Source organism: Diadema antillarum, unplaced genomic scaffold (assembly GCF_040938485.1).
Source record: "Diadema antillarum isolate AM-2024a unplaced genomic scaffold, OU_Dant_1.0 scf00000030, whole genome shotgun sequence".
NCBI lineage: Eukaryota > Metazoa > Echinodermata > Echinoidea > Diadematoida > Diadematidae > Diadema > Diadema antillarum.
Genome location: NW_027270919.1, coordinates 2,008,046 through 2,023,456, shown reverse-complemented (window position 1 = coordinate 2,023,456; position 15,411 = coordinate 2,008,046). Strand labels below are relative to the sequence as shown.

General features: G+C 38.0%; 1 protein-coding gene across 1 annotated transcript; it reads left to right on the top strand.

The window, feature by feature from the left end:
* The first annotated feature begins 4,708 nt into the window (after window positions 1–4,708).
* Window positions 4,709–12,975, top strand: LOC139740776 (ficolin-1-like). Its single transcript, XM_071651352.1, has 3 exons — window positions 4,709–4,840; window positions 6,083–6,344; window positions 12,585–12,975. The coding sequence occupies exons 1-3, from the start codon at window positions 4,814–4,816 to the stop codon at window positions 12,836–12,838; spliced, it is 543 nt and encodes a 180-aa protein (XP_071507453.1). The 5' UTR covers window positions 4,709–4,813; the 3' UTR covers window positions 12,839–12,975.
* The last annotated feature ends 2,436 nt before the right edge of the window (window positions 12,976–15,411 follow it).

The following is a 15,411-nucleotide window of genomic DNA, read 5'->3' as shown; positions in this document are numbered from 1 at the left end:
AGCGAACAACAACAACATAGTAATCTACTGTTCGAGGGACAGTTAATATTTCAATTTATGGCTGCGAAAAACTTCTAGAGAAATTATAGGACTTCTGATACACTTATCCGTATGGTTGCCATGGTAACTAAGTAAAATATTAGTGATGTTATCAAAGGTCCTTCCACGTGTATTCAGTCTTTAGAAAGGACTGGATTGTTAGCCTCACATCAGACAAGATGTGGTCTTCACCATGACGTGTACAATGTACTTGACAACTGGACTAAATGAGTGTCAGCAAAACAGATGCCCGTTGATTATTTTCAAGGTTTTGATAAAATAATTACCAGTCACCTTGGTAATTTGTTTCTCTCTCTTTGTCTCTCTGTGTTTTTAACAGTGAAAGCAGGCAGATGATTTAAAGGGGTGGTATAGTCTTGGTTGAGGTGAGGATTTAGCTTTTAACATTTCGCGAGATACTTAGAAACCACAATTCTAAAAGGAATACAACGTTTATTTGACGAAATCGGTATTGAAATGACTGAGATATCCAAAATCAAAGTAATACAAAGCGATCCTAATAAAAGGTGGGTTCCATATTGGGATTGCTTTATTTTGAATATCTCGGCCATTTCAAAACCAATATTCATCAAATAAACTTTTGATTCCTCTTAGAATTATATACTTTGTCATATTTCATAAGAAGTTTCTCATTATCTAAAAAAACAAAACAACACTCACCATCAAACAAAGTTGGAAACTTGAAGTCCCATCTCAACCGAAACTGTACCATCCCTTTAAAGTATATACGTCAGTGATGACAAGTGTTAAGAATGGATTGTTTTAAATTCCTTTGTAAAAAATGAATTCACCGATTGACTGTTGAGGAGGGGGAAGAAAAGGGAGAGGATGAAGACGACGATAAGAGGAAAGAGGAGGGTAAGGAGGACGAGGGAAAAAGACTAGACAGCCACTAGTCATACTGACTACGAGTCACACTGCCCACGATTCATAAAGCCCACGAGACATACTGCCTATGAGTCATACAGCCCACGAGTAAAACAGACCCGAGTCATACAGCCCACGAGTAAAACAAACCCAAATCATACAACCACGAGTCATACTGCACACGAGACACACATCCCACGAGTCACACTGCTCATGAGTCATATCATTAGCCCTCGAGCAATAGACGCAAAGTGAACAAGGCCCACGAGCTCGACACAAAGCCGAATAAGCCTACTAGCTACACGGTCCTCAAGCTACACTATAGGCAAATACGGCCAAGGAGTTAAGCACTCGGCAAATAAGGCCCACGGCCTTGACACTAGCCAAACAATTCCTGCTAGTTCGACACTAGGCAAATAAGGTCCACGAACTCATCATTACTTCAAGCCCATAAGAGTTTATGGGCGCTCACGGACCTTTTTTTTCCTAATGTTTAGATTCGGGCTTGATTAATAGTTTCTAACTCGTGTTCTACTACGTGTCAAGCTCGTGGGCTGTATAACTCTGGGGCTGTTTGACTCCTAAGTTAATGACCCATACACTTTCTCAATGTCTACCTCGTGGGCTGTATGACTCGTGGGTAGATCGTGGGATGACCTGAGAAGGAAAAGGGGATGAAGAAAGAAAGGAAAGAGGAGGAAGAGAACGATGAGGGATTGGACAATATGGACTGGAAGGAGGAGGAGGGGAGGAGTAGAAAAGAGTTAAGATGAGGGTGAGGAGGGAGAGGGATAGGCGATGGAAATTATAGGAAGATGAGCTGGTGGAACTAGAGAAAAAATAATCGAGTGAGGAATGAATGTGTTTGAAAGTTGAGGGAAAGGAATAGGAGGAAAGGTGGAAGAAGATGAGGTGGTGGAAATGGAGCAAGGAGAAGAGGAATAATGAGGAAGTTTTTGAGAAGGAGAAAAACAAAAGTTAAAGGTAAAGGGGTTACCCATTGGGAGCAGTGATTTTAAATTCTTTTCGAGTTATCACATTTGATCCAAATTTGTAAGTCAGTTGTATCAATAAACATCCTACCATATAAAATTTTGCAATAAAGCCTGAAGAATAAGCAGATATCGCTATTTTTCTCAATAAACCATAACTGTAGACGGTTTATTCTGTTTTATCATAACTGTTGTTCTCACTATTCTTCAACAAAACTTTACATTGATTATACTGATTAACATTTTTTCCATTGGATATTTCTATTCATAACTCACATTCATAGAACTATTTTGAAGCACTAAAGCTGGGTTATTGTTTCATCTGCAACTAAATGGTAATGCCTTTATGACGAAGGTATTTCTCGTAAAGTGGCACGGTTTGTGATTAATCTTACATCTGTGTGACTTTGATCGTTGTCGCTGGCAACTCTTGCAAGGTAGAGTGAGTAAAGGAAGAATGCCATGGCAAATATTGTAATGCGCTGAATATGGTGATGACAATCATCATTTCAGTCATTACTCAACGACAAATACAGAAATGTTCAACACCTGGACCATATACTCTCCTACACTTTCCTACTGTGTATATCATGTATATTTATCTGTTCTATTTCCCTATAAAGCAAACAGAACGAGGTGTATTTAAATTCAATTCAAATGTATTTTCATTAAGACAAAGCATGACATACGCTTCAATCTGTTTTGTGACGTAAGAATAATGTAAACAAAATAATGTAAAAGGAACAGAGTACCCGGTATACAATAGCGAAATTAAATCATTGCGGAGAACAGTTATGTAATGTACGAATAATTGATGGACCCACTGTAAAGACAATGCATGTAATAATTTTATGGAGCCCCACCTCTGAAGACTAAAAAAAAGTGTTGGAAATTTCTTTCTTTTCAACCCAAAGATCAACAGGTCAGAGGAATATTTTCCGATTGTATTGAGGTTTAGTCCGACTTTGTTTTTATTGCATGGTCAGTTTTTAATGCAGTGTGCTAAACCCAAGTTCACAGCGCAGACAATCACACGACCTGACATCCTAACAATTGTTTCCATATCGCTTCCAAGTAGGTCATTATCCTGTTTATTGAACGGTAGTGGGGTCAAAACATGTACGACTGAAAGGGTGAGAAGCACTGCATGTCATTCATTGTACAATGTAGGCCTACAATGTTTGAAAAGGGAAATTAAGCGACAGCCAAGGGTATGTGCCTTATCTACACTCCCGTTTTGTTTTGTTTTGTGCACAATCGATGATCAAAGCTTGTGTCGTGAGCCGGGAATGCAATGCTCTTATACGTGATGCGCTTGGGCATCTTTTTTCATTTTTTCCTCTTTTTTTTGAGATTTGGTGGTTTGAATAAGTCGTCAGTTGCACTTTACCAGTATATTTCAATTTATGAATTCTTTTCCTCCTCTTGAGGACCCAGTGAAGTAGCTCTTACACGAAGCTGTACGTGTACTCGCTGCATTTCACTACTTGGACGCTCTTTTCATGATTCGGTTGTGTATGTCAGCCAGTCGGGCGATGTCCAAAGATAATTCGTTATTCCGAAGATTCGTTATTCCGAAAGTTCGTTATTCCGAAGGTTCATTATTCCGAAACACACAAATTCCGAACACCTACATGTTGCTTAATCCCAATATCTGTGCAGTTATTTCGAAGGCTCGTAAGTCGGAAAATTAGATTAGGTCGTTAATCTGAAGGTTCGTTCGTCTGGAAATGCAATAAGGTTCGTTATTCCGAAGGTTCGCTAAGAAGAAAAATGAAAAAAAAAATGCGTTATGCGTGTAGAATTTATAATATTATAAATAATTTCTCGTTTTGGGGAACAAGACCTTGTTATAAAAGTGTGCATTGAATATGAAGATGTGAGTAAACTATTCTATTAAGCTGAATCGTTGATTAGAAATGGGGTGCGCGATAGCAGATAAGTTTACTAAATTCGTTCAAATACACCACTAGGATTCTCAATTCACCTGTCGGTGCAAAACATATTTCAGTACTTAGAATCCAGTTGAAAGGTTGCAGTTGATGCTATGACCAGGACTCCTCTCTTATCAAGTTTGAATGTTAACAACATGATTTCCTGGCGAATATACCCAACTGTGAAATCGCTCTGCTCGTATACCGTGACTATGTTTGTCCGCTTTCTCTGCTGACTTTTATTGACTAATGTCTAAGTGCTCGTCAAACTTTCCATACTTTCCGGCGTCGATGACCTTTTAAAGGGATGTCATAGTTTTGGTTGAGTCGAGGTTGATGATGAGAAACCTCTTATGAATATTCAAGAAGAATTTAACGTTGATTTGATAAAAATTGGTCTTGAAATGGATGAGATATCAAAGTCCTCGTAAATGATTTCTTAGTATCTCTCAAAAAGTTAAAAACTCAATCTTCATCTCCACCAATACTACACCATCACTTTAGGCCTTTTCAACACGCTTATCTGATCTATGCTTCTTGTGAACCTTCCGCTTGGACCACAAACTTCGACAGGAAGATGAATTAACCTGTAACGTCATCGCTATCAATCTGGTCACTATACATGAACAACGTTTATTGGTTTCTTACCGATACACGATGCAACCGTTCAAACAAATATAGTGTACGCAAACATTGGAATTAATTGCAACTGATTAACAAATTGCCCAACATCGACGTAAAGAACACGAGGACCAAAACAGAGGATGAAAATTGATGGTGCCAATTTACAAGCATATACGTGTCAATTTTTGTCTCCTCTCGCTTTCCACGAATAATCCAGGATCATTAATCTCGCTACCCAAGGACTGTTCCGAGGTGTTATCTAGAGGAGCCACTACCAGCGGGGTCTACACGATCCAGACCTTGGACTCGGGTAGGCCGTTTCAGGTCTACTGTGACATGGAAACCGACGGCGGCGGCTGGACGGTGAGTATGGGCTGACACCTCGTGACCGCCTACTATACTATCTTACTGGTCTTGCCGTCAGCTGGCGCTCGCTTAGAAAGAGTCACTTGTGAAAGTTATTGCAGTTCATGTGATAAACAATTTTAGTTGTGACCACAATGAAAAGCCCACATCACGAATGACTGAAGCAGGACGTACCCCCCCCCCCTCCCCGTATTTGTTTACTTTTACAAACAATCAAACACGCGGGAATAGAGCCTTCTCTTTTGTTGCCCACTTCTGTGGAACTCGCTTTACCAATCCAAGTTCGGAATTGCGACAACCTTGAAACCTTCAAATCTGAACTAAAGCCCTACCTATCCTTTTCAGCAACTTTGTGAATAATGTGCGATGTATTGTTGGAGCGGGGCACCTTTGAATGTTCTTTGCAGACAAACGGCACTATACAAATTCTGTTTATCATCATCATCAACAAACAAACAAATGAACAAAAAATAACATATGTGTGCCATCTCCTTATATACAGGCGTTTCGAAGGTACTGCTAGGCAATTGTTCTGCAAATTTTTAATCAAGCGTAGATAATCTGATATCATATCTTGACGGATGCAAAATATATTTGACAGAAAAAAAATTTTCAGTGTTACTCACAAATTTTCAAAGATTTCCAGTAGTTCGAACTTAAAAATATAATGATAATCCGGTCGTTGTAGAATGTTGAGTCTTGAACTGGCTTCGAGCACGTATTGCAAAGTGGATCATGTAAATAGAGATCAACAATCAAAAAACAGACAAACTGAAAAGCAATCGTTCAATAAAAAAGAGATAAAAAGTAATACATTGCGAAATTTCGGCTGTGAACGACCTCGGATAGTTTTTCCAAGGGACCCACGTTGACTTCTTGCCATTGCCTTGGATATATTTCCCTTCAAATTTCGTGTAGATTAAATCGGTATAGGGTTGACGACGCAGCTTTCATTCATCCGTCTTTTCAGGGTTAAAGCACACCTTGAGCAGATGAACAGTTACAAAGCAATACCTTGGTTGTAACTCACTTATTTCATTCGAACTTGGCATTCAGGTGTATCACGTATGTTGATAGTATCACCCTCAGATTGTTTACTTTTGGACTAAAGAAGAATAACGCCTTAGATGTCCCATCCCTTTCAAAAAATACGATACAATACAACAATGAGAATTCATGTTTGATAAGGCAATACCTAACGAAATAGAATTTGGTGCCTTTTTCTTCTTGACGTGACAGGTGTTTCAGAAACGCAAGGATGGATCAGTCGATTTCTTCAGAGGGTACGCCAGCTATAGAAGGGGATTCGGGGATCTGAACGGCGAGTTCTGGTTGGGCAACGACCAGATCCATCGTCTGACGTCACAAGATGAATACCACCTTCGCATTGACTTGGAGGACTTCGACCTTGGAACGGAATTCGCTGAGTATCGAATCTTCAGAGTGTCAGACGCGAACGAGGATTATCGATTGACAATCGGCTCGTACTACGGGACTGCTGGTAACAAATTTTGACTTCACTTTCAACTTGTTTTCATATTTCTCAATGAAAAATACATCAGATAATATAACAAAGTAAAGTGATGCATAATATCCAGCTAGGATGCACAATAAATATTTGGAAACATACAGAACATTGCAGTCATTCTTTAATTTTTATGAAAGTTTGAATCTAAGTATAAATGCTAAAGAATTATGATGCAACCTACTTAAAGTGAAAACATAGGACCTAGTTCTGGTAAAGGTTTGAGAACCCGTTTTGCACTTATTCATTTTTGCTTGCAATATATCGAAAGAGTCTACCAAGACACTTACCTGATTGACGCGATTTGCCGGGATGATAAGTTGTTGGGTTTTTTTTTTTATAGTATTTTGAGATCAAAAGTGTAGGATAATAAAAGTTGGTATACCGACTTTTATTCCAGAAGGATCCAGCCTAACTCGGTCTCAGGGATAACTCGAATAACAAGAATATCTTGTTATTACAGCGTTATTCCACACATTTCTTACGCATACGTGTACACTTTGGAGCGAAATTTGACAGTTCTGCAGGCGTACAAAAACTATGTTTTCTCTTTTAGAGCAAGCAATCATGGCTTCAGACAGTCAGACCTTGTTTACTTTGTGCGTACATGTATTCGTTTGTGTGCGTCCGTGTGTGGTTTCGTGTTTTTTAGTATCTTTTTTGTTTCTTCTGTCCATGGGATTGTGGACAAGAGATTCACGCAGATGTTGACGAACCTTCATGTAAAAAAACCAAAAAAAAAAAAAAGTCTTTACACATGCAAGCACAAATACCTACTGCAGTAGATTTGTGATACATTGTCACAAGATAAGTGGAACTCAAGTTGACTAACTATTCAAAAGGCAAGTTTTCAGGCTACGGCATTTCAAACATTTCAAAACAGGACAGATACGCGCTTCATAAACATATATCAAAAATATATCAATTATATCAAATATTTAAAAAAAAGAAGAAAAAAATCCTCCCGACTCATCAAGAGAACGATATTACGTACGAAATCGTTTACCAGATTTTACGTTACATCGCTATGTGAATAGATGCAGCGCAATGTGTATCTGGCCCCTTCGTCTCTTCGTGCACCTAATCGCGACCACCACATCACCGCGCGTGCATACGTGATATATAACTAGTGTATACCTGCTGATGCTTAGGGTGGGATTTCACGGAGCACGCGAACGATTTGCGAAGGTCGCGAATGGCAAAATCTAGCATTCGCATTTTGGTCTGCAAAAGATCGCCAAACGAACGTGAGGGTTCGGAAGCGTCGTCAATTGTTTGCGAATGTCGTTTTTACTTCGGCGATGATTTCAAAAAAGTTTGAAATTTTCTGCGAACCTTTTCCGCACACTTGGTCGTGATTTGCTCGTGAATTGTTCTCGAAAGTGTCTTTAAAGCCTCGTCAAATGCGCAAGACCTTCGCAAGACACGCGCGATGTTCGCAAAATGTTCGTGAAACCCCAAACAGACTCCGAAACTTTGGAGAATGTCTCGCGTATGTTTCGCGTATGTTACGCGAATGTCTCGCGTATGTTTTTCCGATCATTTTACGACTTAATCGCAAACTGTTCGCGTACCTTTTGAGACATTCTCGCGAACGTTTAGCGCACGTTTGGGGGATGTATAACCTATACGTTTTCTACAAATAAAAATCGTAGCATACACCTAAACATCAAACAATTGTTAACAACTATAGTAACAAAAGAAATTAAAGACTAGCAAAGAGAAAGAAATGTTTGATATACAAAGAAAAAATCGCAGAATACACTTAGAATTAATCTAAAGTATGTAAAATTTCATTTGAAGTATGGAGATTATGTGTTGGAGGAACTGCAAAAAAAAAAGTCAAAAGTGTAATGCTTTACTAGTGGAGATACGTCCTAGGGGGAAAAATGTAGGCAAGCACACGATAGAGAGATGAGAGAAAAAGAAAGGAGAAATAGGGGAAAGAAAAAAAGTCAACTCAAGACAGCTTCCACCTCTCCTTGGGTACATTTTCTCCCATGATTATTGAAAATTTTTCGTTGTTCGCATTTCCGTCGCGTGTTCTTCGTGTACGTAACATGCTGTACTTCAGCAATGATACACACGACATTCGCACATACATCTTGGAAACTTCGCACAAATTGCGCAAGAATAGTTTTCGGCTTCATTGTCGGAAAACATTCGGAGAAAAACTCTTCCGAATGTTGGATTTTGTCATTCGCGTCCTTCGCAAATCGTTCGCGTGCTCCGTGAAATCCCACCCTGTGCTGGTGCCCGATAATTTAAAAACAAGAAGCAATAACGTACGCATATTACCGAAATGCACAAACACTGTAAAAACATCGGTGTTAGATTTAACACCACGGGTGTTAAATCTAACACCGATCAAACTTCAATAAAGGACCACACCCACAGGTGTTGAAAATGCACTGTGATGGTGTTGAAAAGTGTTCACCTGACACTTCGTGGTGTTAATTTGACACTGTACCTGGTGTTATTTTGACACTGTACTGGTGTTAATTCAAAAATGACACCACATGGTGTTGATTTGATATTTGTTGGTGTTAACATCAATGGTTTAACACCCGTCCAGCTTCAATAAGAGACCACACCAGCTGGTGTTACTGTGGTGTAAATTTATTTTCACATTTTTTCAAAAATCTAGTATTTTAATGTAAATTTCTTGATCGTCTTGTTTAAATTAAAAATCAACAAGAAGTGCAGTTACTAAGAAACTCTTCAAAAAACAGTTTAAAATTTGGAAATGACACCCGGAGGTGTTAATTTAACACCATAAATGAGCACCGAAAATTTAACACTAGCTCGGTGTTCACTATTTAACACAGGACTTTTTGCAGTGAACAAACGTAAGTTGTGTGCGGAATACTAATAAATGTCAAATACCGTAAACACTATTTATCATTTATAGGTTTTTTTTTTTCTTCTTCACAGAAATAATAACAATGTTACAGATATTTGGTTGAATGAGTTAATGGAGCAAAAACAGATAAACAAAAGTCATTCAGCCGAGACTATACCTTTTGGGGTTCCGTCTAGCCACAAGAATTTCAGAGGAAATTCGATAATTATATACCATGCCAGAATTTATACAGCTAGAAGCAAGACAGATTACAATTTATCATTATAGAGAGAGGCAACAACAACAACAACAACAAAGCAAAAATCCAAATAAAAGAGTTGTTGTAAATCAGGACATTGACTCAGAAATAATGACCAAGTGAGAATAGTGGAGAGATCAATCAAATGATAAGCCAGTTATAAGCAGTAAAAATGGCGCGAAAATGATCAAAATGGCGTCCTACGAGATGCTCAAAAACTGTTTCTGCCTCGTTAATACAGAGACGTCCCTCACGTTATTCTCCTGGCCTTCGCATTGTGTGAAAATAACGAAGACTTGAATTTGTACTCCAGCTTAGAAAGGAACTCATTCACTTTGTCTATTGTGTTCATTGATATATAGCAATTATGTTTTTTACGAAATGTTTTGAGCGGAAAAGAAAAACATACAAGTGATATTCCCCATAAATTCACAAGCAGTCATACCTATTTTAATATTGATCTACTAGTGGAAAATGATCAAAGGACAATTCAACTTGGGGATAAATGCGAGGGATCACCAAAGTGATGCAGCTTTTTGAGTATGTAACAAACGCAAACAGAAGAAAACTGACCAGAAGTGAATATATTTATTAGTGGAAAAATTGGGCAAAGAAAATGGGATTCCATCGGGATTCGCTTATTTATCTATAACATATTCGTTATGTCCAGGGGATGAGATTTATATAATAAAAGAAAAGAAAATAGTTATACGTTTAAAGGGATCGTACAGTTTTGGTTGAGACATAATTTCAGGTTTCTAACATTTTTGGATGAGATAATGAGAAACCTCTTATGAAATATGAAAGAGCACATAATTCTATGAGGAATTCAACGTTTATTCGACGAAAATTGGTTTTGAAATGGATGAGATATCCAAAAAAGAGCGATTCTGATAAAGTGTGGGACCCACACTTTATTACGATCGCTTTGTTTTACTTTGTTTTTGGATGTTTCATTCATTCCAAACCCGATTTTCATCAAATAAACTTTGAATTCCTCTTAAAGTGGTATGCTCTGTACTATTATCATAAGTGTTTTCTTGGTATCTCGCAAAAAGTTAAAAGCCCAATTCTCATCTCTACCAATACTGTACTATCCCTTTAACATTTTCTGATGGACTTCTCATTCTCTTTTTATCAAAATGTTTTCCTGTCCCAAAGTTTTGATTAAGAAGCGCAAGGTAGAGCTGGGTATTATTAAACTATTTACATTGTTCTTCATAATTATGTTTTTGGCTATAGATATTGACAATGATTGATAAGTTACCTCTCTTTCTCTCTCTAATTACAACTGTACACAGCAAAACAACCGCACAATTCCTAAGCCATTATCCATATCATATTATGATCTCTATGTGATGACGTTATACGGCCTTTACGCCATAAAGAATGAAATTGCACATTAAACACATAAATTTATTACTGGGTTCTGTTTCCAGTTATTATCAAGCAGCTTATTCATGCCATAGAAAAATAATGTTCCCTTGACATGGCGTCCTCCTCCTTACAATGAAAAAAAAAAATCTATGTGAAAAATATAGCGGTAGAGAAAAGATGTATTCAGGGCGTGCAAAAGGGAAACTGGCTAAGGTTTGTGTTACTTGGCATGCATTTCAAACAAAGAATGTTCGAGAAATCTGCAAAATAAACTCGTGAAATGATAACAAAATAATGTTGTTGTTTGCTCTGCAGTGGGCACCGTTGGTCTGTGTGAGGGAGGGCGCGAGCGTGCTGTGAAAATGGCTTTCATTGATAACCACTTTTTGCTTCGGTATACGTGGCGTTTCGCGTTACCTATCGTAGCGCTCGGGGGCGCCAAAAATGGAAATGGGGGAGTAAATTTGAACAGTGTAACTACGCCTCCGGCTCATGCTTACCATTGTCTCTTTCAAAATAAACGCGATGCTTCTGATTTCTGCGGGAAGTAATCGAATTCCTGGAGTATAACATGGCGTATATTTCTGACAAAACAGCGATTGTTTACGTGCCTTATACTGTGCACAGCATAAAATCACTTATACTACAGTTTGGATAACAAACTCCACGCTACCTCTACCCCCTCCCCCCCCCCCCCCCCCAAAAAAAAAGGGACAATCATTTAAGGTAAAGAAAAACTCCATGAACCAAATACATCAAAATTCGATGACTCACTAGATGCTGTACTGGTGAAGTATGAGTCCGTAACGAGCTAGTCAAGAGGTATCTATTTGGTTTTGATTTGTCCTGAATTCGACCGAGGTAGACAGGTATTTGAGGCAGGATACAACACAATCATTACGGGACAGGGTCATTTGGAATTCAACTCTGTGGGATTTTCAGGGTCAAAGTCAAAAGCCAAACACTGCCATAACCTTTTTAAACTGTTTTAAGTCTTTCATGGAGAATTGTAGAGCAAGTTAAACCGGATGTAGGTTGAGACGTAGGTTTGTTTTCTTTCACTATCCCGACAAGTCAGGATTATTCTGTCAAACAAAACCAAAAAGGACTTGTTCAGTGACATGTTTTGCTTTTATAAGAATGATTGTATGATAGGAATTAGCCACTAAGAGTGAGAAAGACTAAAGAAGAAAATAACATTCTTTGTGGCACTCCTTACACAGACGTAGAAACCAAGAAAGTGACTATACTGGATGTATTTTGTTTAATCTTTTTTTTGTTTGTAGAAGCGATATATTTGTAAAAGTCATAACCTATTTTTTCTTTTGTTAACGTCCAAAACATGTCGAAAATCCTTTGACGATTTAGATCTATATTGCTAGTTTTTTTTTTCTCTCTCTTTTTTTTTTTCGATTTAGCTTTTCCATAGATGTGGCAGTGTCAACATAAACATTTCATAAGATGGTTGCTGCGCTTAATCCTGTGTGCATGTACATGCATGTGTATGTTTGGGTCTGCGCCTCTGTTGTTTCATGCTTATAAGATACACATAATGTCAATGTAATATCGATCACTTAATTCAAAGCATTTCCTAAAACGTTTCAAGAGACATATTCCACTTATTTTCCTTTAGGTTTCGTCCCTATCTTTTCGTTCTATCCATCTTTGTCGTAGTACGGTGAATCATTCATGATTCATTCTCTTTAACCTTTCTCTCACCTGATTTCGATACCCACAGGTGATGCCCTTACGACGCACAGCGGCCAACCTTTTACGACCAAGGACCGCGACAATGACAACTGGGCTAGCAAGAATTGCGCCAAGGAGTATCACGGTGCGTGGTGGTACAACAGCTGCTTCTACGCCTCGCTCAATGGGGAATACCTGCGGGGCTCATCGGAGAGCTACGGCACGGGAATCGTTTGGTACCAGTGGCGCGGCTACTATTATTCCCTCAGACGCACTGAAATGAAAATTCGACCAGCGGACTAATGAGGGCACTTTTCACTGATCATACCCTCGATTCTGTTTGAACAAGTAGAAGAAACTTCTGTTGCTGATTGGTTGTCGTTGTAAGGTACTATTGTAGGTAGTCTATTATGCAATAACGCCCGATACTGAAATTTCGGTTTAATTGACACCTGATTGAAATGTATAAAAAGCCACACTCGTCTTCATAAAGAAAAAAAAAATTGAAAGTTGAACTTCGCACACCTCCAGACGGAAAAACTCAAACGTCAAGATTTGGTCAACATTATATGCTGCTAATAAAACCCGATGATTTCTTAGTCTGCAGGACTCTGAGCAGATATACCCTGTTGCGTTTTTGGTCAAGTTGTCAACGTTTCGTGATTGCCATTTATCAGAAAACAATTGGAAGAGAAAAGATTACAGTGTATTTATGATGGGCACAAACTTTTAGTACGATAACTTAAAGCACGAACGAAATATGACAATCTAAATGCCACCTAGTCGTAGCTTATACTCCGTCCTGTTTCACATTAGAATGACATCCAACTGGCCATGTGACTTCAGCTGTCATCAGCAGATTTACAGTATAGTCTTCCTTTAGCAATGATTTGTCACTTTTTGTCGCTATTTTCATTCGCAGTATTCCTAAATGTCAATAGATTTATCAATGCAACCGGTCTTTGGTTATAAATACTAAAAAAAAAAAAAATACCAATTGAAACAAATCATGCTTAGAATTTTTACGTGAGTTGTAATCATGGTAAAGTGTAGGATGTATATAAAGTTTATCACAATGATTATCCACGGTTTTCGAAAGTAACAGACATTATTTCCCTGTTCTTTTTATGTTGACAATATCTTAACTATACTGAGATCATAGTATACCTATAAGATATATCAACTGTTGAAGTGAACCTACCCCCTCCCCCCCCCCCCAAAAAAAAAAAGAAAAAAAAAGAAGAAAAAAAAGAAAGAATATCAGGTACGGAGAGATCGATGGTCAAGTTTAAAGTGGCGAATAAAGTCATTGAAAGTTATTCTTTAGGCCTATGGATGAAAACGGCAACTCAGTTTCGGGCCTCGAAGTCGTTTTATCAAGTTTGAATACACTTTGGGAATTGTTGTCTACGTCATAATGAACGTATGACGCAAGCCATGTAGACGAGAGTGTATAACTGGTGGAAGATGTGTTGGTATAAATTATTTAACTCACGTTGTCAATAATTATGCTAGTGAAAAATGTAGTAAGAGCCATGTAATTGTTTTAGCGTAATAAATACTTTCTTTACGAACGCGTTGTACTCATTACGAGGCATTCATTTATGTTGTGTGCTCATACACCGTCACGTTTGAACCAGACATTTTGATCACCACCTCTCAGGTTAAAGGCATAATTTACCATTTGCAGATGAAACAAAAACCCAGCATTAGTGCTTTGAAATAGTTCTAAAATGTGAGTTAGGGATAGAAACAACCACTGTAGAAATCTGAATCCGTATAATCGATGTAAAGTATTGTTAAATACACAAAATGTGAACAATAGTTATGATAAAAATGTTACCAGACTAAACCGTCTACAATTATGGTTTGTTGAGAAAAATACTGATAACTCCTTACATTTTAGGCTTTATTGCGAAAATCTTATATGGTAGGATGTTTTGTGATACAACAGACCTACATATATGCATCAAATGTGATATCTTGATTTTTTTTTAATCGCTGCTCCCAAAGGTAAACAGGACCTTTAATATGTTACCATTGCGGGAACACAGATTTAAAAAAAAAAATGTTCGAGTTATCACTTTTGATGCATAATAAATATGTGTAGGTCAGTTGTATCACAAAACATCCAAACATATGAAAATTTGGCAATAAAGCCTAAAATAATATAAAGGAGATATCACTATGATTATTTTTTGTCAAAAAACCATAACTATGGTTGGTTTATTCAAGAAACAATTTATTTCATTATAAATATTCACATTTTGTATATCTAACAATTCTTAACATTTGTTATACTGATTAACATTTTTACATTGGTTGTTTCTATCCCTAACTCACACTTTGGAGTTATTTTCAAGTACTAAATCTGAGTTATTGTTTCATCTGCAAATGGGTAATACACTGCAAACCCTAACAAGAATCAGAGGACAAAAATATTTCAATCGACTTGGCATAGACAGAAGAGAAAACAAACGCATGACGGCTTTTTAAATGTTTCCACATTGCCTGACATCGGCGGGTGCACGCCACAAGTTTGACATTAATCATACAGCCCACGAGTCACACAACCATATAAAGTTTGACACTATGCACATAAGGCCCTTGAATGTGACACTGGGCAAACAAGGCCCACGAGTTCAACACTAAGCAAACAAGGCTAACGAGACCGACACATTAAGCCGCGTGATGTAATGTCGGTCTTGTGGGCCTTTTTGCCTAGTGTCAAACTCGTGGGCTTTTTTTTTTTTTTTTTTTGCTTTACTTTTGCTTTTTTTGCTGAACTCGTAGGCCTTAACTCGTGGGCCTTGATTGCCTAGTGTCGGACTCATGGGACTGATTTGCCAAGTGTCGAACTCATGCCTGCGTGACTC

Excerpts from the sequence above, each read along its gene's own strand:
- LOC139740776 (XM_071651352.1), top strand. The coding sequence starts at position 4,814 with ATGGAAACCGACGGCGGCGGCTGGACG. Across the intron at positions 4,841-6,082 it reads CCGACGGCGGCGGCTGGACG|GTGTTTCAGAAACGCAAGGA; the intron begins GTGAGTATGGGC and ends TTGACGTGACAG. Across the intron at positions 6,345-12,584 it reads CTCGTACTACGGGACTGCTG|GTGATGCCCTTACGACGCAC; the intron begins GTAACAAATTTT and ends CGATACCCACAG.